Below are 24,240 nucleotides of genomic sequence, written 5' to 3'. Positions count from 1 at the left end.
ACAAGTAAGAAGGGGAGGGAAGCTGGGGTAATTTGGAAACAAGGAACATAAAGTTACAATCAAGGACTGCGCTGAATATAATAGAGTGCACTGGAGTGATGGGTAGCTCCCACCCCTCTCCGCCCCTCAACAACACTTCCACCTAGCTAGAGAAAGTAAGTTTGAATTCAAACACACAGGAGCATAGGAAACTTCATTGACAACACAAGACCAATTCACCCCAACAAGGTTGGGTCTTATCACAAATTGCAACTACCTTCCATCTCCCTGGCCCCTCAGAAAGCTTCCATATCGCAACCTCTCAAACTTTGTAATGTAGAGTTACGGAATGGTTAGAGTCCAGGAGGCCATTTTGCACAGAGTGCCCCGTGCTAGCCCTCTGTAAATGCAACGATGTTCCCTCTCTCCCTTCTTTTCCCTACAGCCCTGTCAACATTTCCTCCTCAGATCATGGTTCATTTTTGTTGTTAGAGTCTCAATCGGGTCTGCCTTTGCTACGCTCAAACCCAATTAATTAGTTCCAACAGCTCACCTTCTCTCAATCTTTCCAGATTAGTTTGAAATCAAATCTTCAATGACACGTTTCCTACAAATATGAAGTACATCCCTCCCTCAAAACAAAATTCACTTTGTCTCTCAGAAATCTGACTAATCTCTGCATCAGCTAAATTTGACAATTCTTCTCTGTGTCAATCATAGTAGCGTCTCTGTGTTCTCCACTAGTTTGAAGATGAAAAGCTGATTTAATACTAGGGGGTGGTGGGAGTGGATGCGGTCTGGACAGAAGAAATAGGGTGAAGCTGGCCCCATTGGCAGAAGAGTCAAGGATCAGAGGGCACCAACTCATCGGCGAAAGAAGCAATGGTGACATGGGGTACAACATTTTTATGCAGACTGGTTAGGATCTGAGATGTGCTGCTGGGCAGCGTAGCAGAGGCAGATTTGATTGAGGTTCTAACAACAGAAATAGACCATGATCAGAGGAGAAAATGTTTGCAGGGCTATCGGGAAAAGAACGGGGATTGGGACGAAGCATGTTGCGTGGGCAGCACGGTGGCACAGTGGTTAGCTCTGCTGCCTCACAGCCCAGAGATCTAGGTTCAATTCCTGGCTTGGGTCACAGTCTGAGTGGGGTTTGCACGTTCTCCCTGTGTCTGCATGGGTTTCCTCTGGGTGCTCCGGTTTCCTCCTGCAGTCCAAAGATGTGCGGATTAAATGCATTGGCCATGCTAACTTGCCCCTCAGTATCCCAGGATGTGAAGGTTAGAGGGATTAGCAGGTCAAATATGTGGGGTTATGGGGATAGGATCTAGGTGGGATTGTCGAGTGTGCAGACTCGATGGGCCAAATGGCCTCTTTCTGCACTGTAGGATTTCTATGATTCTATGATTTACAGAGGGCCAGCATGGGGCGAGTGGGGCAAAATGACCTCCTGTGCTATAACCATTCTATGTTACAAAATTTGGAAGGTTGTGATGTGGAAGCTCATTGGACGTATTTGAAGAGGTGGCATAGACAACTACAGCTATAATCAAAAAAAACACACAGGGCAGAATTTTCCAGCTGCACTCACCCCAAGGCTGGAAAATCCCACCCGGGGTAAACAGACCTTTGCGTAGTCCGTTGTCCTGCCTGTTACGATTCCTGTAGCCGGTAGAACAGGAAATTCACCCATAGTCACAAATGGGGGAGACAGTGGCATAGTGGACTAGCAATCCAGGGACCCAGAAAGCTGGTTCCATTTGCATTCAATTAATAAAAATCTGTATCAGTAATTATCAGTAATGGTAACAATTGTCGCAAAAACCCATCCATTTCTCTAACGTCCCTTGTTGGAAGAAGATCTGCCATCCTTACCTCGCCTGGTTTACACGCGACTCCACAGCAATGCGGCTGACTCTTAACTGCCCATCTGAAGTGGCCACTCAAGCCATTCAGTTCAGGGACAATTAGGGATGGGCCACAAATGCTGACCTTGCCAGAGTCACCCACACCCTATGACAGCAAGAAAGAAAACTATGGACGTTATGGTTATATAAGCTGAAGACAATTCCTCTGAGGAACGACAGTTTCCTACAAAACAACTTCCTCTGGCGTAGACAGCTCCATCCTTCCCTGATCTGGCTGTTGTTTCACAGCTAAGGGGGCAGACTGCAGATAGGGACCGTCGTTAAGTTGAAATTAAGCAGCTGTTGGAGAACGTCAATCAAAGATCAGCGTAACAGAGACGAGTTTGAACAAAGGGTGATCTTCTCACTTGGTAAAAGGGCAATGAGACCTTCAAACATTGAGCAGATGTGCTTATGTCAAGGTAATTATACGCCTAATAAGTAAGGTGACAAAATTAAGTGACACAAAGCTCTTTCAATTTGTTTCAGACTGTTAACACAGTAACCAACAGGAAGATCAAAACCACAACACCAAGCACAGTGGACAGCGAAATAAATTAGGCTCTGAGAAGTAACGACACTATTTAAGTGTTCAGGAAATAAGGAGCACTCTCAAACTGTTTGAAATGTAAGTAATTTTTATTTACATAAGAGTTTTGAGACTTGTCTTCAGAGTTACATGCCTGAGTTATGAGGAACGGATGGAGAAATGTAGACTTTTCAGTCTGGGAAAGGACATGTGCAAGATGATAGAGCGCACTAATGTAAGACTGTTAAGAGTATGGAAACGTAAACTGGACCATTACTATAAATTACCTGTGGGCAGCATGGTGTCGCAGTGGTTTGCACGGCTGCCTCACAGCGCTGTGGACCCAGGTTCGAATCCCGGCTTGGGTCGCTGCCTGTGTGGAGTTTGCATGTTCTCCCCACGTCTGTGTGGGTTTTCTCCGGGTGCTCTGGTTTCCTCCCACAGTCCAAAAGACGTGCTGGTTAGGTGCATTTGCCGTGCTAAATTCTCCCTCAGTGTACCCGCACAGACACTGGAATGTGGTAACTAAAGAATTTACACAGTAAATTCATTGCAGCGTTAATGCCAGTCTACTTGTGGGACTAATAAATAAACTTAAACTTAAAAGTTGAATATAGAGACATGGGTTCAAACTAGCAAAAGGTCTTATGAGCATCTAGAAATTTGTCTTCACCAAGTGTGGATGAAATGTGTGGAAAAATAACGTGTGGAACAGTGTCTCATGTTGGAGGCAAAAACCATGTCATAGCTTGCTCTTTCTGGTATACATATTTAATAACCTAGACTTGGATGTAAAGGAGAGGAGAATGGCACTAAGTCATAATGCTCATTTGGAGAGCCGTTGCAGGCACGACGGGCCAAATGGCCTCCTTTTGAGTCATAATAATTCTGTGGTTCCATGACAAGTTGAGAATTTCATTTATAAAAAAGGGACTTTTTTTTGGTGTTAGTCTGCAACACATTTATTTAAGCTAGATCAATACATGTTTTGGACAAGAACCTTAACTACAGGAAAGCATTGCACCATTCTTGTAAACAAGCAGCGCACTGTCTAGTTTGTTTGCTGTTGGCTCCACAGACATCTTTCAACCAATCTTTAAACAATTCATCGTCCTTTCTCAAAATAAGAAACTGGCCTAACACTACATATGCCTTATCAAAACCTTGCTCTTCCAGTTTTCTTCCAAGTGTTGTTCCAATACCAGCCAGGGAGGAAACTGACTCGTTCCCCACAGGTTCAGAAACAAAACTCCCGTGTTTGTGTGACGTTGAAATCATTGTACAGAGCTCTGAACCCACTCACCCTGTGCTGCCCTCAGCTTCTCCATCATCGTCGCCTTCCTGCTTTTGGAGGGGGGGGAAGGCGATGGGAGATCCTTGTCTTTACAAACAGAAGTACAATGTATAAAAACAAGAAGGTTATGCCACGCCTTCGTACAGCACTGGTTTGAGCTCAACTGCATTACTGTGCTCAGTTCTGAGAGACGTCAAAGCCTCGGACAGAGTGAAAAAGAGGTTTGCCAGAATGGTACCAGAGCTTAAAAAAAAGACTTTAGTTCCATGGAGAAATTGGAAGAGCTGGAGTTGTTCTTCTTAGACTACCAACGGTTAAGAAGACATTTAGTAGCAGAGTTGAAAATTGGTAATCAGATCATGTGATCTAAGGTGATTGGCAAAATACCAGTGGCATCATGAGGTAACATTTTCTGCGAGTTGTTATGATCGGGTAAATCTGCAGGATTACAGGTATGTGGGCCTCGGTTAAACGCTCTTTTGGAGAGTCGGTGTAGATTTGAGGGGCCTAATGACCTCTTTCTGCCCTGTAGGGATTCTATAGTGATAGGGTCTTTCTGGCTGGATGGATTAAGGGGAATTGATTCACATTTCACATCCGGAATTAGCGTGCAATTTTGTGTGGCACAACCTTGTGTCACAAATAAACTTCATAGACTCACAGAATCCCTACTGTGCAGAAGAGGCCATTTGGCCCATCAGGTCTGCACTGACTCTCTGAAAGTGCATCTTACCCTATCCCCATAAACCCACACATTTATCCTGCTAATCCCCTTAACCTGTACATCTTCGGTCAATAAGGGACAAGTTAACATGGCCAATCCACCTAACCCGCACACCTTTGGACTGTGGGAGGAAACTGGAGGAAACCCACACAGACACAGGGAGAATGTGCAAACTCCACACAGACAGTGACCTAAGGCTGGAATTGAGCCTGGGTTCCTGGAGCTGTGAGTCAGCAATGCTAACCACAGTGCCATCGTGCCGCCCCACATTGTGAGGTTTTTTTAAAGTAGACATTTATTGTTATTTGTCGAATGTCCGAATTTGACACGAAAACACGCGCACACGATGTGTTATAAAAATGAGAGTTTTTTTTAAATAGTGCGTTTGTTCTGATTTTTTTTTGGGATGTATCAATGGTTGTTGCATGGACAAAACCGAATCATGCCCAGGAGAACTGCAATGATGATCAGTCAAAACCAAACTGCTGACAAAAGGGAAAAGAAACTGGATTCAGGGCAACAAGAAAAAGCCCCTTGCTGGCACTATCCACAAACCAAAAAGAAATGTAAAAAAAAAATGCCCATGAAAAATGCATGGTATGTGGTATGTGGCAACAGCAAAAGATGATAAATGAATGCGGAAAGTACCGTCATATAGCACAAGATGAATTGTTTTGTTAACAGAGAAGGTTGATGAAGGGAAAGCGATGGATGTTATCCATATGGATTTTAAGAAAGTGTTGGAATAAGTTTCCACTTGGAAAGCTGGTTAATAAAGTTAAGGCTTATGGAATAGGAGTGTCCAGTTGGATAAAAATAACTGGCTGAGGACAGAAAACAATGAGTCGTGGTAAATGGTTATTTTTCAGGCTGGAGGATGGCAAACAGTGGCATTTGACAAAGATCAGTGCCAGGACCACTGCTGCTTTTTACTACACATAAATGACTTGGATCTTGGTATATGGGGTAAAATTTCAAAATTTGCTGAAGATATCAAATTTGAAGGAGTGTCAGAAAGATAGGATCATAAAGATCGCCTACAGCCAGATATACATCGACTCAAGGAGGGCAGACAACTGCCAGATGGAATTCAACACAGAAAAGTGTGAGGTGATGCATTGTGACAGAAGGGTGAAAAGGGACTAAATTGTGTGGTTCCAAAGAGTGCACAGGGACAGAGCGATCTGGGAATCCATTGATCTTTGAAGGTGGAAGGGCGTACTGAGAGAGAGGCTAGCCAAGTATATGGGATCTTGGGTTTCATAAATAGAAGTACAGAGTACAAAATGTGCAGACTCGATAGGCCAAATGGCTTTCTTCTGCACTGTAGGGATTCTACGGTAACTGGTGGGGTGTCAGAGTGATCCATGCCCAGGTTAGCCCAAACTCCCACCCAAAGTTTTGAAGTAAAGTTTAAAGTTTATTTATTAATGTTACAAGTAGGCTTACATTAACACAGCATGAACTTACTGTGGAAATTCCCTAGTCGGTATACTCTGGCACCTGTTCGGGTACACTGAGGGAGAGTTCACCTAATTAGCACATCTTTTGGATGTGGGAGGAAACCAGAGTACTCAGAGGAAACCCACGCAGACATGGGGAGAACATGCAGACTCCCCACAGACCCAAGCATGAATCAAACCTGGTTTCCTGGCGCTGTGAGGCAGCAGTGCTAACCACTGTGAGGCCACTGTGACACCCTTTTGTGTCCATCTGTGTGCATGATTTCACTGTCTCTCTTGATCTAACCTAATTATTTTTCTCTTTTTGTCTTCTCTGCTCCCTCTTCCCCTTTCAGTCACCTAACTATGCCACCCTTTCATTTATTTGCTCTTGAGGACGTTTCTTCATGTACCCGACCACAGTTTCTTTGTGCTCTGTTAGCAAATCAATAACTTGCCCCTTTCCATTTTCCTTCAAAAGCCCCTCCTCGTGAATAAGGCCTGTGGGCAGCACGGTAGCACAGCAGTTAGCACTGCTGCCTTTCAACGCCAGGGACCCGGGTTCAATTCCTGGCTTGGATCACTGTCTGTGTGGAGTTTGCATGTTCTCCCCATGTCTGCGTGGATTTCGTCCAGTTGCTCCGGTTTCCTTCCACAGTCTGAAAGATGTGCTGGTTAGGTGCCGGAGTGTGGCGAATAGAGGAATTTCACAGTAACTTCATTGTAGTATTAATGTAGGCCTACTTGTGACTAATCTGTGTAATGGTAACTGTGAGGATCAATACAAGTGGGGGAAGCCTGACATTCACACCATCTAACAACAATTAACCACAATGATTTTAAGTTTCATTGAATTCATATCCTCTCCATATTGTTGGATCTGAATTGTCTTCACGTAATAAAACATATCCCACAAAATTCACAATGATAGTGTCACAAAATGAACAATTTTTACAGATAGGAAAAAGCAGAAAATCAAAACTAAACCAAATTCATCATAGCTTGTTTTCTTTTAATAAGAGCATCCATTTGGTGAGATTTCTTGCCAACCTACTCTTTTTCTTCTTGTGTTTATTTGATTGAGTTTTATACAATTCCTGGGAAAAACGGCGAGTAGATAAATTTGCTGAAAATACAATTAAGTGTTTCGACAGCCAGTGTGTTGAGGGCTTTCCATTCTTGTTAAGAGGAAACGATACCATTTTCAATGGAACACCACAGTGCAAGAAACAATTTCAGAAGCAGGATGAAAAGACCAAACCTTTTCAATCTTCACATAATCAAGAATTGTTACGGCACAGGAGGTAATTCGGTCATCGTGTCCGCACCAACTCTCCAAATGGGCAAAAAGACTTAGAGTCATACAGATTTACAGCATGGAAACAGGCCCTTCGGCACAACTTGTCCATGCCACCATTTTTTTTGAAACCCCTAAGCTAATCCTAATTACCTGCATTTTGCCCATATCCCTCTTTACCCATTTTACCCAACTTACTGCCATTCCGCTGCCTTGGACGGCATGATGGCACAGTGGTTAGCACTGCTGCCTCACAGCTCCAGGGACCCAGGTTTGATTCCCGATTTGGCTCACTGTCTGTGCGGACTTTGCACGTTCTCCCCGTGTCTCTGTGGGTTTCCTCCGGGTGCTCTGATTCCCTCCCAAAGTTCAAAGATGTGCTGTTAGATGCATTGGCCGTGCCAAATTGCTCCTTAGTGTCAGGGGGACTAGCTGGCGTAAATGCATGTGGTTATGGGGATAGGGCTTGGGTGGGATTGTGGTTGGTGCAGATATGATGGGCCGAATGGTCTCCTTCTGCACTGTAGGATTCTATGATTCTTTTCCCCATTCCCCTGCACATTGTTTCTATTCCAAACATCATCTAAGGCCTTCTTGAATGCCTCGATTGAACGTGCCGCTACTCCAGGCAGTGCGTTCCATATTTGTTTAATAAATCACTTTAAATCTGTGCCTTGTTGTTCTCAATTCCTTCATGAACAGAAACAATTCCTCACTATCTACTCTGTCCAGCCCCCTCATGATTTTGAACACCTCTATTAAATCTCCTCTTAGCCTTCTTATCTCCAATGAGAACAGACCCAACCTCTCCAATCTATCCACATAGCTGAAGTCTCAAATCCCTGGAACCATTCTTGCAATCCTCTTCAGCACTCCCTCCAATGCGTTCACATCCTTCCAATAGTGTAGTGCTCTGAACTGTACACAATAGTCTAGTTGAGGTCCAACTAATGTCTTCTATAAGTTCAGCACAACCGCCTTGGTCTTGTACTCTATGCCCCTATTAATGAAACTCAGAATACTACATGCTTTATTAACTGTTCTCTTCACTTGTCCTTCCTTCTTCAATGATCAATGCACATATGCATCCAGATGTCTCTGCTCCTGCACTTCCTTTAAGAATTTTACACCTTATTTTACACTGCCTCTACAAGTCCTTCATATTAAAATGCATCACCTCACACAGCTTCACATAGATCCAGCATCTATCTGCCCACTCCAACAACTTGTCCATGTCCTTTAGAAAACTACACTTGTCCCCCTCCCAATTTACAGTAACTCCCAAGTTTCATACCATCAGCAAACTTCGAAATTGTCCTCTGACCATCAAAACATTAATATATGTCATGAAGAGTAAGGGTTCTAATACTGATCCCTGGCGAATGTCATTATAAACCTCCCTCTAGCCAAAAATTATCCATTGACCGTTACTCTCTTCTTCCTGTTATTCAGCCAGTTTTGTGTCCATGCAGCTACTGTCTCTTTGGGTTCACAGCATCCAAAAGGTGGAAAAATGTCCATTGATTAGTCCCAATCTAACTGAACATCGTGATTTGGAATGGGTTATTTTCTATATATGGTATTTCTCCCTTTTCATATGAACGTATTATTATTTATTATATTATTGAAAGGATATTATTAAACTAGAAAGACTGCAGAAAAGATTTATTCAGATACTACTGGGGTTTGATGGTTTGATTTATAAGGAGAGGCTGGCGAGACTGGGACTTTCTCTGCCTGGAGTGTAGGAGGCTTAAGGGTGGTCTTATAGAGGTTTATAAAACAATGAGGGGCATAGATCAGCCAGTCAATACTTTTTCCCAAAGGTAGGGGAGTCTAAAACTAGAGGGCATAAATTTAAGGTGAGAGGGGAGAGATACAAAAGCGTCCAGAAGATGGTGAGTGTCTGGAACAAGCTGCCATAGGTAATAGTAAAGGCGGGTACAATTTTGTCTTTTAAAAAGCATTTAGACAGTTGCATGGGTAAATGGGTATAGAGGGATATGGGCCAAATGCAGGCAATTGGGACTAGCTTAGTGGCTAAAAAAAGGGGCGGCATGGGCAGGTTGGGCTGAAGGGCCTGTTTCTATGCTATAAATCTCTATGACTCTATATAACCATGCAAATTAGGAACAGGAGTAGGCCACTCATCTCCTCAAGACTGTTCTGTATTATTCAATAAGATCAAGGCTGGTGTGATTTGAATTTTAAATTCAATTCCACATTCTTGCCAACCCTCAATTACTTTGCTTGTCAATAATCTGTCTACCTCTGCCTTATTGATATCCAAACTTCTGTCTCAGCCACCTTTTGAGGAAGTGAACTTGAAACTCCAACAATTCTTCATATGCTACTTCATAACAATCCTGCTCGACCTGACAGACTGATAGGTCCAGAGTCCAGGCTCTGAAACAGGTCAGCAAGGCGTGACAAAGGATGACGAAAGGTGATCCTCCTCTCAATTTTCTCCCTCCCTCCCACTGTCCTAGCAAACACCTCATCAACTCTGACAGTCCTTTTAATGTTACGGTCCATGGTGCTTGTACCCATGTTCATATCAGATATGCTCCAATAATACAGTTCCATATTATTCATTGATTACCAAAATATGTGACTTAAGTAATACATCCCGAACTTTACCTACTTGCCCTTAAATATATCAATGTTATTTCCTTTGACAACGCTATATTGTAACAAGTTCCACATTATCAGCAGTTTCTGCATAGTTTCAACTAAGTTTCCCATTGAATTTATAGAGAACTGGTGAACTGGGTTGTACTTATAATCAATTTAATTTCTCCCACCAGTGATACCGTCCGAACATCTAATTAATTACCTTTTTTTAAACTGAGGCTACACTCTGCGCTATTTTGCATTCAGTGATGTGATGCTGGGCAATTAATTTTGCATCATTCTTTTACAAGACTGGCAACAAAAGTAAAATGTTACCTATAAATGATAATGCGTAGTATTGTGGATAGAATTCACTCCCCTTTAATCTCAATGTGCCATTCAGCATTTAAGATTGACAGACATTCAGGACGGGATTTTCCAGCTGCGCTCCCCACCCCACCACCCCCCCCTCCCCCCCACCCTGCCCCACCCACCTCCAAACCAGAAAGTCCCGCCCGAGGTCAGTGGTTCCCGTGGCAGGCAGGACGGGAAAGTTTGCCCCTTAAAGTAAGAGTCAGCCTTTTCTGATTCTGGTTAAGAGTTTATCCAGTTGACTGAAATGCTGACTTAGTGGTAAAAGGTATGAGAGACTATTGAAAGAGGTCATATTTTCAATTCTTTTAAAACGATCCTATCATATATTAAGCTGATCCTCCTCTTCACTCTGCCTGTAGCTGCAACATTATATACTGCACCCTACCCTCTTCCCCTGAGCAGTATGTTTTGCCTGTATTGTGCGCAAGAAGAAATACTTTTCACTGTACCCCAGAACATGTGGCAGTAAATTCATCAGTTAATATGATATTCTTGTACAAAATCTCTAACCCCCTTCAAAACAAGTATATTGATATACAGATTGCCTATATTATACCATACATTGGTCTGTCAGTTGTTAACTGGCAGATGTCAGTGCCTATCCGTGAACAGTCATTACCACAGTCTCTTGCACACCCCTCACCCACCTCGCAACAAGTAAACACGGATGTCGGTTTTGGTGGTAAAATGCCCAATGGTCCATTCTATGCCAAATAAGGCAAATTAATGAAAAGAAAATTTTAGGAATTTTCCTTTAAAAATGCTGATTTGTCCCTTTTCGAAAGGTGATGGAAGCAAAGTGACACGAAAAGGAAGAATTGCTTATCATGTTGGCCCACTGTTTGATTGTATCCACTCAGTGGTGGAACTTTACAACTCTTAAAGCAGCCAAAGTAGAAGATCTAAAACATTATCACCCTGATTACTCTGTAGATATGAACAGTGCAGCCTTGCAGAAGCACTGTGTCTCATACTTCCTTCTTGTTGATTTAACTGGTAACCCCAAGGGCAGCTGAGTCTCAAACTTACTGTCAAAAATGGAGAAACAGAACAATGCAGTTTTCCTTCCTGTAAGGGAATTAGACACTATAAAAATGTTACTTAAACCTTAATAATCTGTGAGGCACAAAGAAGTGTATGTAATGGAGCAAAACAGCACTCAGGTGCCAATGGTTAGCACTGCTGCCTCACAGCGCCAGGGGCCTAGGTTCGATTCCCGCTTGGGTCACTGTCTGTGTGGAGTTTGCACATTCTCCCCGTGTCTGCATGGGTTTCCCCTGGGTGCTCCGGTTTCCTCCCACAGCCCAAAAGATGTGCGTGTTAGGTGCATTGTCACGCTAAGTTCTCCCTCAGTATACCCAAACAGGTGCTGTTTTCAACCAACCCCTATCATTGATGGCAGTATAACTTCCCTCCCTCCCCACTCTGAAGGCAACATGGGTCACCCACATCAGGACCCTCCTGATGGGTCCCCCCATTAAAACCCCTTCCGTGGTTCACCCTGCACACAGACGTCCCCCACCCTTTACCAGTCTTCCTGCCTAACCCCCCTTCTGCTGCCAACCACTCCCTGTGCTGGTGCCACCCTCACCCCCCCCACCACCATCACCCAGACTATATTACTGAGAGAGCTTTTAGCACAACCATGAAGATGTTTTTTCTGAAGATTTAAAGTCTATTTATTAGTGTCACAAGTAGGCTTACATTAACACTGCAATGAAGCTACTGTGAAAATCCCGTAGTCGCCATTCTCTGGCGACCGTTCGAGTATACTCCTGGAGAATTCAGCAGGGCCAATGCACCTAACCAGCACATCATTTGGACTGTGGGACGAAACCAGAGCACCCGGAGGAACCCACACAGGCAAGGGGAGAACGTGCAAACTCTACACAGATAGCGACCCAAGCCGGGAATCGAACCTGGGTCTTTGGCACTGTGAGGCAAAAGTGCTAGCCACTGTGCCACCTCGGAAAAGGGAGGTAGGAAGGTCAGGGGAGATCTTTTCTGATCATCCTTCGTCACATCTTGAGAATCTGCTTCAGATCTCAGAACGAAACAGCCCGCTTGATTGGCAGTCCAAACTCCACTCACTCTACCACAGGCTCACAGAGGCAGCCGTCCGCAAGATGCACTATGGCAGCTGACCATGGGTCCTTTGACAGCATCTAGAAGGATGAGGGCAACAGAAGCATGGGAAAAGCACACAGGTTCCTTCCCCAACCATGCACCATCCTGACTTGTAAATACATTGACTGTTCGTCCAATGTGGCTGGGTCAAAATCCTGGGACTCTTTTCTAAATAGCACCATGGATGTACCTACACCATGTGGACTCCAGTTCACCACCACCTTCTCAAGCGCAGTTAGGGTGAGCAACAAATGCTGGCCTCACCAGCGATGCTCACATCCCATGGCAGAATCAAAAAGGACTCGAGGCCTGGGAATAGTTAGTCAATCAGTCAGGTTGGAAAGGGACATGGTGAAATGTGAGGTGGCCTGTGAAAAGTGAAAAATAACATCCAATGTCCAATGAAATTGAGAGCAATGAAGAGGCGTTTTTCAACTAGATAAGCATGAAGCAGAAATGAAGAGGATGATATGATAATCGGGTGAGATAAAGAGAGGCGGGTGGATAGAACATCGACAGTGGCATTAAGCCAACTGGGACAAGTAGCCTGAGTATGTGTTGTAAATCTAAGTGGATACAAGTGTTTCGCAACTAGGCATGAGGTAAATACTTCATTTCCATATAAGGTAACTACTTCATTTCTTTCACGGAATGAGATCAAATTCTGTTGACACAATGGTTAGCACTGCTGCCTCACACACCAGGAACCCGGGTTCGATTCCCGGCTTGGGTCACTGTCTGTGTGGGGTTTGCACATTCTCCCCGTGTCTGCATGTGCTTCCTCCGGGTGCTCCGGTTTCTTCCCACAGTCCGAAAGACATGCAGGTTAGGTGCATTGACATAAGGACATAAGAACATAAGAAATAGGAGCAGGAGTAGGCCATCTAGCCCTTCGAGCCTGCCCCGCCATTCAATAAGATCATGGCTGATCTGTCGTGGCTCAGTTCCACTTTCCCGCCCTCTCCCCATAACCCTTAATCCCCTCTCTTATCAAGAACCCATCAACCCGCTTCTTAAAAATATTTAGCGAGGCAGCCTCCACCACTTCAACGGGCAGAAAATTCCAGAGATTCACCACCCTTTGAGTGAAGAAGTTCCTCCTCAACTCCGTTCTAAACCGCCTCCCCTTTATCTTGAGGCTGTGCCCCCTAGTCCTACTGTCTTTTTTGAGCGGGAAGAGTCTCTCCATCTCTATCCTATCCATCCCATTCATCATCTTATACATCTCAATGAGATCTCCCCTCATTCTTCTAAACGCTAACGAGTACAAGCCCAGTTTATTCAGCCTCGCCTCATAGCTCAACCCCCTCAACTCCAGTATCAGCCTAGTAAACCTCCTCTGCACTCCCTCCAAGGCCAAAATATCCTTGCGCAGGTGCGGCGCCCAAAACTGCACACAGCACTCCAGCTGCGGCCTCACCAATGCCCTATACAGCCGCAGCAAGACCTCCCTACTTTTATATTCAATCCCCCTCGCTATGAAGGCCAGCATCCCATTCGCCTTCCTGACCACCTGCTGCACCTGCAAGCTGGGTTTTTGCGACTCATGCACAAGGACCCCGAGGTCCCTCTGCACCGTCGCCTGCTGCAGTTTTTCGCCACGTAAGTAATAGTCCTTCCTACCATTCTTCCTACTTGACCATGCTAAATTCTCCCTCACTGTACCCGAAGAGGTGCCGGAGTGTGGTGACTAGGGGATTTTCATATTAATTTCACTGCAGTGTTAATGTGAGCGTTCTTGTGACACTAATAAATAAACTTAAACTTAAAGAAACTTAAATACTAAATACACTGGTGAATGCTCACTGCGACTTTCTGTATTAAGTAAAATATTTTAAAAAAAACAGATCTTTTATACAGAACCAAGGCATGATCTGCTAATTAATGAAATTGGATGTTTACAGCAACTATCCATGGATACAGGTGATCAAATACCACACAGAAAACGGCAGAGGCTAGGATCCCAGTAGGAGCAGGGGAATGTCATCCATGGTACGCAGCTGCTCAGGGTTCAAACTGTACTTTATGGATGTCAAATTCATATCCTGAAGTGTTTGCTCAATTGCCTCTAAAGAGGGGTCAGGGGAGAATTTCACTGTTTGTTTAATAAGCTGTGAAAAGGCACGACTCGAGCAAGTGCGGCACAGTCTCAGAAAAGAACATAAGAACGTAAGAAATAGGAGCAGGAGTAGGCCATCTAGCCCTTCGAGCCTGTCCCGCCATTCAGTAAGACCATGGCTGATCTGAAGTGGATCAGTTTCACTTTCCCGCTTTCTCCCCATAACCCTTAACTCCCTTGTCTGTCAGAAACAGTCAAAAGGATTAGTTCAGAATAGCAAATGCTTCCCGAATCAGACTCGGAACCACAATTGCAAAATGCTTTGACCAAAAATACTCACCACTTGAACATCCTGTTTCATTTTGATCGGACCCAAGTACAGAAGAATTCTGAGGAGCTTGACTCAGGTACGAAGAGCCCAAAGCTCTGTAGGACATTTGATTTTGCTTCCTCTGGCCAGAGTGCTTCCAACATAAATCAGGTACGAACAAATGCTTATTGGATAATTGGCAGCAGTATAAGGTTAAGTCCTTTGAAAAAGTCAAACTACAAAAGGGAAGCTTGAATTATCACAAAGCTCCCACTGTTCTTGTCATTTTTACTCAGTGCGTAAGGAAGTAACAAGGCACCAAGTGAGAATTTACACAGCAAGGGAATTAGCAATTTTTATTGTCGCTGACAAGACCAACATTTCTTCAGCCAGAGGGTGGTGAATCTATGGAACTCTTTGCCACAGAAGGCTGTTGGAGGCCCAGGTCATTGAGTGTCTTTAAGACAAAAATAGATAGGTTCTTGATTAATAAGGAGATCAGGGGTTATGGAGAAAAGGCAGAAGAATGGGGATGAGAAAAACAGTAAACATCAGCCATGATTGAATGGCAGAGCAGACGCGATGGGCCGAGCGGCCTAATTCTGCTCCTGTGGTCTTATGGTCTTGTTGCCCATCCCTAATTGCCCTTGCACTGTGTGACTGCCCTATTTCAGAGGGCAGTTTGGAGTCAACCACACATCTGTGGATCTGGAGTCACATATAGATGTGGCCAGACCAGACAAGGGCAGCAGATTTCCTTCCCTAAAGAATATCAGTGATCCAGATGGGATTTTATGACAATCAATGATAGTTTCAAAGTCGTCAATACTGAGATCAGCTTTCACGTCCCAGCTTAGTAATCAAATTTACATTTACTTCACCAGCTGCCATGGTGACTTTTGGAACATAGAGACCATAGAACCCTACAGTGCAGAAAGAGGCCCTTTGGCCCATCGAGTCTACACCAACCACAATCCCACCCAGGCTCTACCCCCATATTCCTACACATTTACCCGCTAATCCCTCTAACCTATGCATCTCAGGACACTAAGGGGCAATTTTAGCATGGCCAATCAACCTCACCCGCACATCTTTGGACTGTGAGAGGAGACTGGAGCAACCAGAGGAAACCCACGCAGACGCGAGGAGAATGTGCAAACTCCACATAGACAGTGATCCGAGCCGGGAATTGAACCCAGGATCCTGGAGCTGTGAAGCAGCAGTGCTAACCACTGTGCCAACGTGCCGCCCACCTCTGTCTCCAAAACACGGTGGCACTTTGGTTAGCACTGCTGCCTCACAGTGTCAGGGACAAGGGTTTAATTCCGGCCTTGGGTGACCGTCTGTGTGGAGTTTGCACGCTCTCCACGTGTCTGCAATGGGCTTCCTCTGGTTGCTCCAGTTTCCTCTCACAATTCAAAACTGTGCATATTAGGTGGATTGGCCAAGCTAAATTTCGACTTCAATAACCCCAGTTGTGTAAATTAGGGGGATTAACAGCGTAAATATGTGGGGTTACGGGGATTCGGTCTGGGGATCAGACGCTCTGTCGGACAGTCGGTGCAGACTCGAAGGGCCAAATGGCCTCTTTCAGTACTGTGAGGATTCTATGAGACCTCGGCCCACTGCGTTATCAGTCCAGTAATATCAACATCATGCCACCAGCTTCTGGTTTCTCACGCAAGAAGTTCTATTTTATTAAATGTGAGCCTGGGCATGACTTTTGACAGGAAAAATAATCCCGTGGAATATCACTGACAATTTCAGCTCTACCCTAGGCGTTCCACTCAATAAGTGGCCACATGGTAACAATCAGTTGAAGTTTTTGAGTTTACTTATTAGTGCCGCATTGTAAGGCCTTACATTAACACTGCAATGAAGCTACTGTGAAAATCCCCTATCAGGATCGTGGATTGCAGGTAAATCTTTCATCTCACCAGCTGAAGATAATAGCCAATTGCAAGAGCGCCACTGTCATTCCTGGTCAAGATCAGTTAACTTGTCACAAATAACAACAGCATTAACTTGCACTCACAAAAATCTTTCATGACATAGAAATGTAGAAACTAGAAGCAGGAGTAAGGCATTCGGCCCTCTGAGCCTATTCCACCATTCATTTTGATCATGGCTGATCACTGAATTCAATATCATGATCCCCCCTTCTCCCCATATCCTTTGATCCCCTTAGCCCCAAGAGATATATCTAATTTCATCTTGAAATCAGACAATATTTTGGCCTCAACTACTTTCTGTGGTAGCAAATTCCACACATTCACCATTCCCTGAGTGAAGAAATTTCTCCTCACCTCAGTCCTAAAAGGTTTACCCCTTATTTTCAGACTCTGACCTCCTAGTTCTGGACACCACTGGAAATATTCTTTCTGAATCTACGCTGTCCAACCCTGTTAGAGTTGTATGAGTTTCTATGAGATCCCCTCTCACTCTCCAGTGAATATAATCCTAACCAATTTAGCCGTATATGACAGACCTGCCTTCGCAGGAATCAGCCTGGTAAACCTTCACTGCATTCCCTCTACAGCAAGGACATCGTTCCTGAGATAAGGACACCAAAACTGCATAGAATACTCCCAATTGCCCAATTCAACTGCAGTAAAACATCCCATGATGCTTTTCAGGAGGTTTATCAAGCAAGGTTAATTCCAAGCCACACAGGGGTTGATTGGGACAGGTGACCAAACGTTAGGCTAATGAGTAAGGTTTTACCAAGCATCATAAAGGAACAGAGATGCTCTAGAAGGGAGTTTCAGAGCCAAGGGCACAAGCAATCGAAGGCATAGTCACCAATGGTGCAGCGATTAAAACTTGGGGTGGCGCAAGAGGCCAGAGATGGAGGATTCAGAGATCTCAGAGGGTTGTTGGGCTGGATGGATTATGGAGCAGATTGCATTGGAACGGAGCAGGGCATAACTGAGCACTCTAGACCAAATTGTCTCAGTGACAGTTTGACACTTAACCAATGGGCAACTGGGGTAGCTCACTCGTCATTATTGGGCCAAACTACATAAAAGCTTATCTAGATACTGAGAATTATTTTTATCGGTAACAATCAAGGTAAAGTATCAGGCCATCATTTGCTTTCGTTTGGAGTCTGTTAGCTAGACTGATCCTTGCCCATCAGAAGTTCAAGATAAAAATGCGCTTGGCACCCAAGTGAAAAGGTCAATCAACATTTCCTTAAGCATTAAGATTGAAAGGTTGAGAAATAATCAGTGGCAAGACTGAGAAGATGTTTTTAATTCAATTATGGGATTTGAGCGTCACTGGCCACGCTAGCATTTATTGCCCATCCCTAATTGCCCACATGTTGCCTTCTTGAACCACCACATGGTGTAGGAACACCCACAGTGCTGGTTGGGAGGGAGCTCCGGGAATCTGATCCCATGACAGTGAGGGAACGGCGATATGGTTCCAAGTCAGCATGGTGGGGGCTTGCGGGGGGCGGGGGGGGGAACCTGCAGGTAGTGGCATAGGTTGAATCCAATGTTAAATCAGGTACAGAAAGAGAAATAAAGGGAGGGAAAGAAAGATTGATGCGAGAGAAAAAGGAAGAGAAGGGAAAAGTTGAAGTCGTTTTAATTTTAAATTTGGAAGTTCTGCAGCAACGATTAAAAGCTGAAGCAATGAGATTTCGTACAGTTGCAAGTTCATTTTCACTGCACAAGACTAATTGCAGTGCAACTTCCGGACTTCTGAATTAACCGGGTACCTGCTTCTCAGCCTGCCTTGCTACTTACAAATAAGTAGCTCGATAGTCTTACCAACTATCATTTTATCTCAAAACAACAGTGTGGTTTCTTAGTTATTTCACAATCAAGTGGTTTGTAGGTTTATAAGCTGTTATAAGGTGTGATTCCTGGATCGTTGGGACCTCCTTGGGTGAAATCTTACCAAAAAACAGCAGAGTGCTGGTTCCGGCATGAAAACTGGAGTGATTCCTGCTGACAGCAGGATCTGATGTCTCTTTAGTAACAACTCTCACGGCCACAAGAACAAGCTGCTCCTGTGGCTGTTCCCTCTGATTCACCCACCCCCGCAATGGCTTAACTGCTACTAGCACTGGGGGGAGGTGGGGTGGGGTGGGGGGGGAGGTGTCCATATAAACACCTCCCCGGCACTTGTTCCACAACAACAGCAGAAAATGGCAGCCACCGTGCTCTGCAGAGGGGGCGCCCCTCACAAGGATGCTGGATGGAGCGGTGCAGAGGTGGGACACACTCCACCCCCGCTCCAGGAGACAGCCTTCTCGCAGAGTCACCGCCTCTGCCTGGGGTGCAGTGGTCAGTGCAAGGGCACTCCAGAAGAGGGCGGGGCAGCAGTGGTGGAGGAACACTTCTTCACTCAACCCAAGTGAACCACCCCCGGTCTTCCACTGGACTCGCTCGCACACCCCCAACACCACCAACCCCCCCGCCCCACCCCACCCTGCACCCCCGACCCCCTCTCTCACTCAGCCACCCCCACCTTTGCCAACACCAAGTATCAGGTACTCCCCAGCCCCCTCCCCACCCCACAAATCACCAGCTCCCCCAGTTGCTGCTGTGACACCTCACATTCCAGCTTCCACCCAAGCCCCACGCCTGCCACACCATCACCAGCTGGAACGACCGCACACCATTTAACGACAGAATCAATACTGAGGGGGGGGCCCCAGGTTCAGCAAGAGTCTCCCTCTTGAGCCAGACGAGGTACACGGCTGAATCATGAGGGCGGTAATTACCATACCCAGTGCATTCCCAGAGGGTCTCCCAGGTCACAAGAGGTCCAGAGCTGAGCTGCCTTCCGTGTCCCATTGAGATGTACCGTCGTACGCAAGCACCCTGACAATTGGTTTTAGTCTTCCAGGCAGCTTCTCCTCACACCGCTGCCTGAGTGTAGGTTCTAATCTCACTACAGTCACCTTCTCCTGAGAGTAAGGCCCTCCAGGCCGCATGAGGGGAGGTGCAGCCCATTCCTGATTACTCTGCTGTGCCCTGACTGCCCAGCCTCTCATGGGATCCCACCCACAGAATTCACAGCCACTCCCACTGCTGAGCCTCTTGCGTACAAGGTCTCCCACCCTCTGGCCAGCCCCCACTAAGGAAGGGCATTCCCTCAGCTGTGATTATGGACAGGAACCAAGGAAGGGGGGCACATAAAGTGTTGCCTGCAAATCAGCCTTCACCACCTTACTAAAGCAGAGGGGCTGTCCAACAAGAAGGGAAGGTGAGGCCTGCAAGAGACACCTGTGGATCCCTCGTCCCAATATGGCGACTGTCGGACCCCCCACGCACGGCCCCAAGTGGCATTCGTCTGTGTCCCCTGGGTCCTGCCCGCTGCTCCCTCGTCTCTGGCCTTCCGGAGGTGAAGATGCCAGGTTCACGATTATATAGGGCGGTTGTGAATGGTTCCAGCGTGATGTGACGCCAGCGCCCACAGAAATGTCCAGTGAGGGGGTAAGTCTCAGAGAGGGTGCTACTAATGGCAAGCTCATGTACTAAAATGCGCTTTCTGTGCTCCCATGGCTTGTTTCATGCCACTCCACTGAGGAGCTGGGAAGATCGGAACTCGAAAACCCACTGGCGTGAATTGTGCTTTCTGGGTATTGAGTAGACGCCGCCATTCCCGTGGACACAGAGCGCCGGCTCAAAACCGCCCCGCATATTTTCTGTATTTCTCTTCATTTGGTGACACCCAGGTGTCAGCTGAGGGTCAGTTACAGCACACTCGCCTCTGAATCGGCAGACTGTGGGTTCAATTCTCACGCGAGGTAGCACTGGGGCCCCCTGTAGTGTCAGAGCTAGTTTTTGGATAAGACATTAAATTGAGGTTCTGTCTATCCTCCTATGTGGATGTTAAAAGTTCCAGAGCAGCAGTTCAGAGAAGAGTAGTTTCCTGATCAAACATTATCCCCTCTACCCCACACGGAAACATATTCCCTGCTAATTTATCCCATTGCTGTTTGTGGAACCATGCTGAGTGCAAATTGGTCGCCACATTTTGAACATTACAATAGTGATGGTACTTCAAAAAGTACTTTGGAATGCACTGAGAATACCTGCAAGTTCCTTCTTCATAAATTTACCACAATTTAAATCCATCACAAAAATATCATACAACTGCAAGTTCCTTCTTCGTAAATTTACCGCAATTTAAATCCATCACAAAAATATCATATAACTGCATGTTCCTTCTTCATAAATTTACCGCAATTTAAATCCATCACAAAAATAATTTTGTAACAATAGCGCTGCCTTGCATTGCATAGACGGCACTGGCTTTTGTAATGGGCGACACGGTGGCACAGTGATTAGCACTGCTGTCTCACAGCGCCAGGGACCCGGGTTCGATTCCTGGCTTGGGTCACTGTCTGTGCGGAGTCTGAGTGTTCTCCCCCGTGTCTTTGTGGGGTTTCTCCAGGTCTTCCAGTTTCCTCCCACAGTCCACAGCTGGTTAGGTGCATTGGCCATGCTAAGTCCTCCCTCAGTGTAACCTGAACAGGCGCCAGAGTTTTTTTGATTTGATTCGATTTATTATTGTCACATCTATTGGTATACATTGAAAAGTATTGTTTCTTGCATGCTATACAGACAGAGCATTCTGTTCATACATAAGGAAACAAGAGAGCGTAGAATGTAAAAGAGTTAGAATTAAGTTTTAGAAGCATAGAACGAGAGCAAAAGTTAGAATTAGAAGGTATGCTGGGCGCAGCTTATGCAGTGTTAATGTAAGCCTACTTGTGACACTAATAAAGAAACTTAAAGCTTAAACAAGTAGGTCCATTGCTCACAAGTTTGCAGTGAGCCCCCATGTTGAAAGGTGCAAAATGAACTTGGAAAAGTTCATCAATTACTGATCTTGTTGCAGAAACAAAAGGCAATGATTGTACTTCTGATAAAACCAGCATGACAATTCATGTTTATTTGTTCTCCAGCAAACAAGAATGAACCCTGATCCTTACAATTCCTCCATCATGAACGTCACTTTTTCCAACCCGAACACATCGTCGCAAGGCAAGTGCGAACGGGATACCCGGGTTACCCAGGTGGTGTTCCCAGTGCTTTATACCGTCCTCTTCATTACTGGGGTCATCCTCAACCTCCTGGCCGTCAGAATTTTCCTGCAAATCCCCAGCAACAGCACCTTCACCGTCCTGCTGAAAAACATCGTCTTTGCTGACTTGCTCATGACCCTAACGTTTCCGTTCAAAATACTCAGCGCCAGTCAGCTGGCGCCCTGGCAGGTGAGGTGGTTCGTGTGCCGGTTTTCAGCGGTGATTTTCTACTTCACCATGTACATCAGCATTATACTCCTGGGGCTGATCAGCTTCGATCGCTTCCTCAAGATCACCAGGCCTTTCGGGAAGTCGTGCCTGCGACAGGCCAGGTTCAGCAAGTTCACGTCCGTGGCTGTTTGGGCTATCATGCTCCTGATATCCATTCCCAACATCATCCTGTCGAACAAAAAGGCCACACCAGACTCGGTGAAGAAGTGCATGGGGCTGAAGGGGCCGGCTGGGTTGAAGTGGCACGTCATTTTAAATTACATCTGCCAGCTGATCTTCTGGGTGGTGTGTGTCCTGATGGTCGTGCTTTATGTCATAATATCCAGGAAAGTCTATGAGTCCTATGTCAGGTCCAAAAGCAGGGGCAGCAAAACTCAGAAGAAGACCAAAGCCAAGGTGTTTGTCATCGTGCTGGTCTTCTTCATCTGCTTTGTGCCATATCATTTTGTGCGGGTACCTTACACCCTCAGCCAGGTGGGCAAAGTGAAGGAATGCTGGAAGCTGAACATGCTGTACTACATTAAGGAGGCAACACTCTGGCTGTGCGCTTCCAACACCTGCCTGGATCCACTCATTTACATCTTCTTGTGCAAGGCATTCAGACGGAAGTTAGGACGATCTGACAAAGGCAGTGCGGGCACGGCGATGTGTTCACGGAACACACAGAGCGTGACGAATGACAACGAGATCTCTGAGAGTGTCTTATAGAATGGGTTTAGTGCTCTTCACGTCAGTCCCATCGACGTAAAATTCGGTAACTAAGCATTCTTCCATTCTCAAGCACTTTGCATTCAAAGCATTTTAACTGTTCCATTTTCATGAAGTCTCAGAACGTGGGAATGGTGAGCTAACCATGATTATTATAAATGGGCATTTTTAGCGTCAATTTTAGAACATAGAACGTAGAACACTACAGCACAAACGGGCCCTTCGGCCCACGAGTTGCGCCGATCACATCAACACCTATCTATAACCCCCAATCCCATAAAACCCCATATACTCATCCAGAAGTCTTTTAAAAGACCCCAGCGAGTTCGCCTCCACCACCACTGACGGCAGCCGATTCCACTCACTCACCACCCTCTGAGTGAAAAACTTACCCCTAACATCACTTCTGTACTTTCCTCCCCGCACCTTAAATCTGTGTCCTCTCGTAGCGACCATTTCAACCCGGGGAAATAGCCTCTGAGAATCCACCCTATCCATTCCTCTCAACATTTTATAAACCTCTATCAGGTCACCTCTCAACCTTCGTCTCTCCAGGGAAAAGAGACCCAGCTCCCTCAACCTAACTTCATAAGGCATGCCTCCCAGTCCAGGCAACATCCTTGTAAATCTCCTCTGTACCCTTTCAATAGCTTCTACGTCTTTCCTATAGTGAGGCGACCAGAACTGCGCACAGTACTCCAAATGAGGCCTGATAAGGGTCTTATAAAGTTGCAGCATTACCTCCCGACTCCTAAACTCAATCCCTCGATTAATGAAGGCCAGTACACCATACGCCTTCTTGACCACCTCCTCCAACTGCGAGGCCGATTTAAGAGTCCTGTGGACCCGGACCCCAAGATCCTTCTGCTCTTCAACACTACTAAGACTCCTGCCCTTAATAGTGTACTCGTTCATCCCGTTGGTTCTGCCAAAATGGACGACTACGCATTTATCCGCGTTGAAGTCCATCTGCCACTTCTCCGCCCAGTCCTGCATCCTATTTATGTCCTGCTGCAACTTTTGACATCCTTCCAGACCATCCACAACACCACCGACCTTCGTGACCAAATATTTTTTAGCACTTCACAATGAGTGCCTTTAAAATGAATGACCTCGATTCAACATGTTTCAATTATCGAGTGCAACTCACGAGGTAATTATTGAATTGCAATCTCGCTGGCAACGCTGGAGTGCCTTTTGAAGTAAAAGTGCCATCAATAGAGAATGCAAGGGAAAGCTGCACTGATGGGCCAAATTGCCTTCCTCTGCACTGTAGGGATTCTATGATCGGGAATGGGGAAATGCTCAACAGATTTGGAACTGAGGAGGAGTGCCTGAATCAACTCCAGGCTTCAGAAATGAATTACTCTTCTGACAATGTGTGGAAAGGTATTTCTCACACAGTAGTCTGTGATAATTCAATGTATTCCGCAAACAAAACGCAAGCTCCCGTTGTTGATGTTAAACACACCAACAGCCGGGAAAAAAAAACCAAAGGGGAAAGAAAAATGAAACGAATACTTCCAGTAGCTGAAAGATAATCTTTGCCAGAATGGAAAATCTCTTCACTGTCTTAGGATTTCAACTAGCA

The 24,240-nt window shown here is 45.5% G+C and overlaps 2 protein-coding genes and 1 pseudogene across 2 annotated transcripts in view; 1 reads left to right on the top strand and 2 right to left on the bottom strand.

The window, feature by feature from the left end:
- LOC145341129 (mediator of RNA polymerase II transcription subunit 12-like protein) overlaps positions 1-24,240 on the bottom strand; it is a 564,757-nt gene that overhangs the window by 202,022 nt on the left and 338,495 nt on the right.
- On the top strand, positions 2,468-22,649 carry LOC145341550 (P2Y purinoceptor 13-like). The gene is made up of 2 exons (XM_080186527.1): positions 2,468-2,517; positions 21,591-22,649. The coding sequence occupies exon 2, from the start codon at positions 21,600-21,602 to the stop codon at positions 22,647-22,649; it is 1,050 nt and encodes a 349-aa protein (XP_080042653.1). The 5' UTR covers positions 2,468-2,517; positions 21,591-21,599.
- LOC145341551 (barrier-to-autointegration factor B pseudogene) lies at positions 3,424-3,696 on the bottom strand (annotated as a pseudogene).

This window comes from Carcharhinus amblyrhynchos, chromosome 3 (genome assembly GCF_965287045.1).
Source record: "Carcharhinus amblyrhynchos chromosome 3, sCarAmb.v2.hapA, whole genome shotgun sequence".
Lineage (NCBI taxonomy): Eukaryota > Metazoa > Chordata > Chondrichthyes > Carcharhiniformes > Carcharhinidae > Carcharhinus > Carcharhinus amblyrhynchos.
This window is presented reverse-complemented; position numbering and strand designations above follow the sequence as displayed.

Bases quoted from the DNA above. Each gene is read 5' to 3' on its own strand.
- LOC145341550 (XM_080186527.1), top strand. From the start codon at position 21,600: ATGAACCCTGATCCTTACAATTCCTCCATCATGAACGTCACTTTTTCC.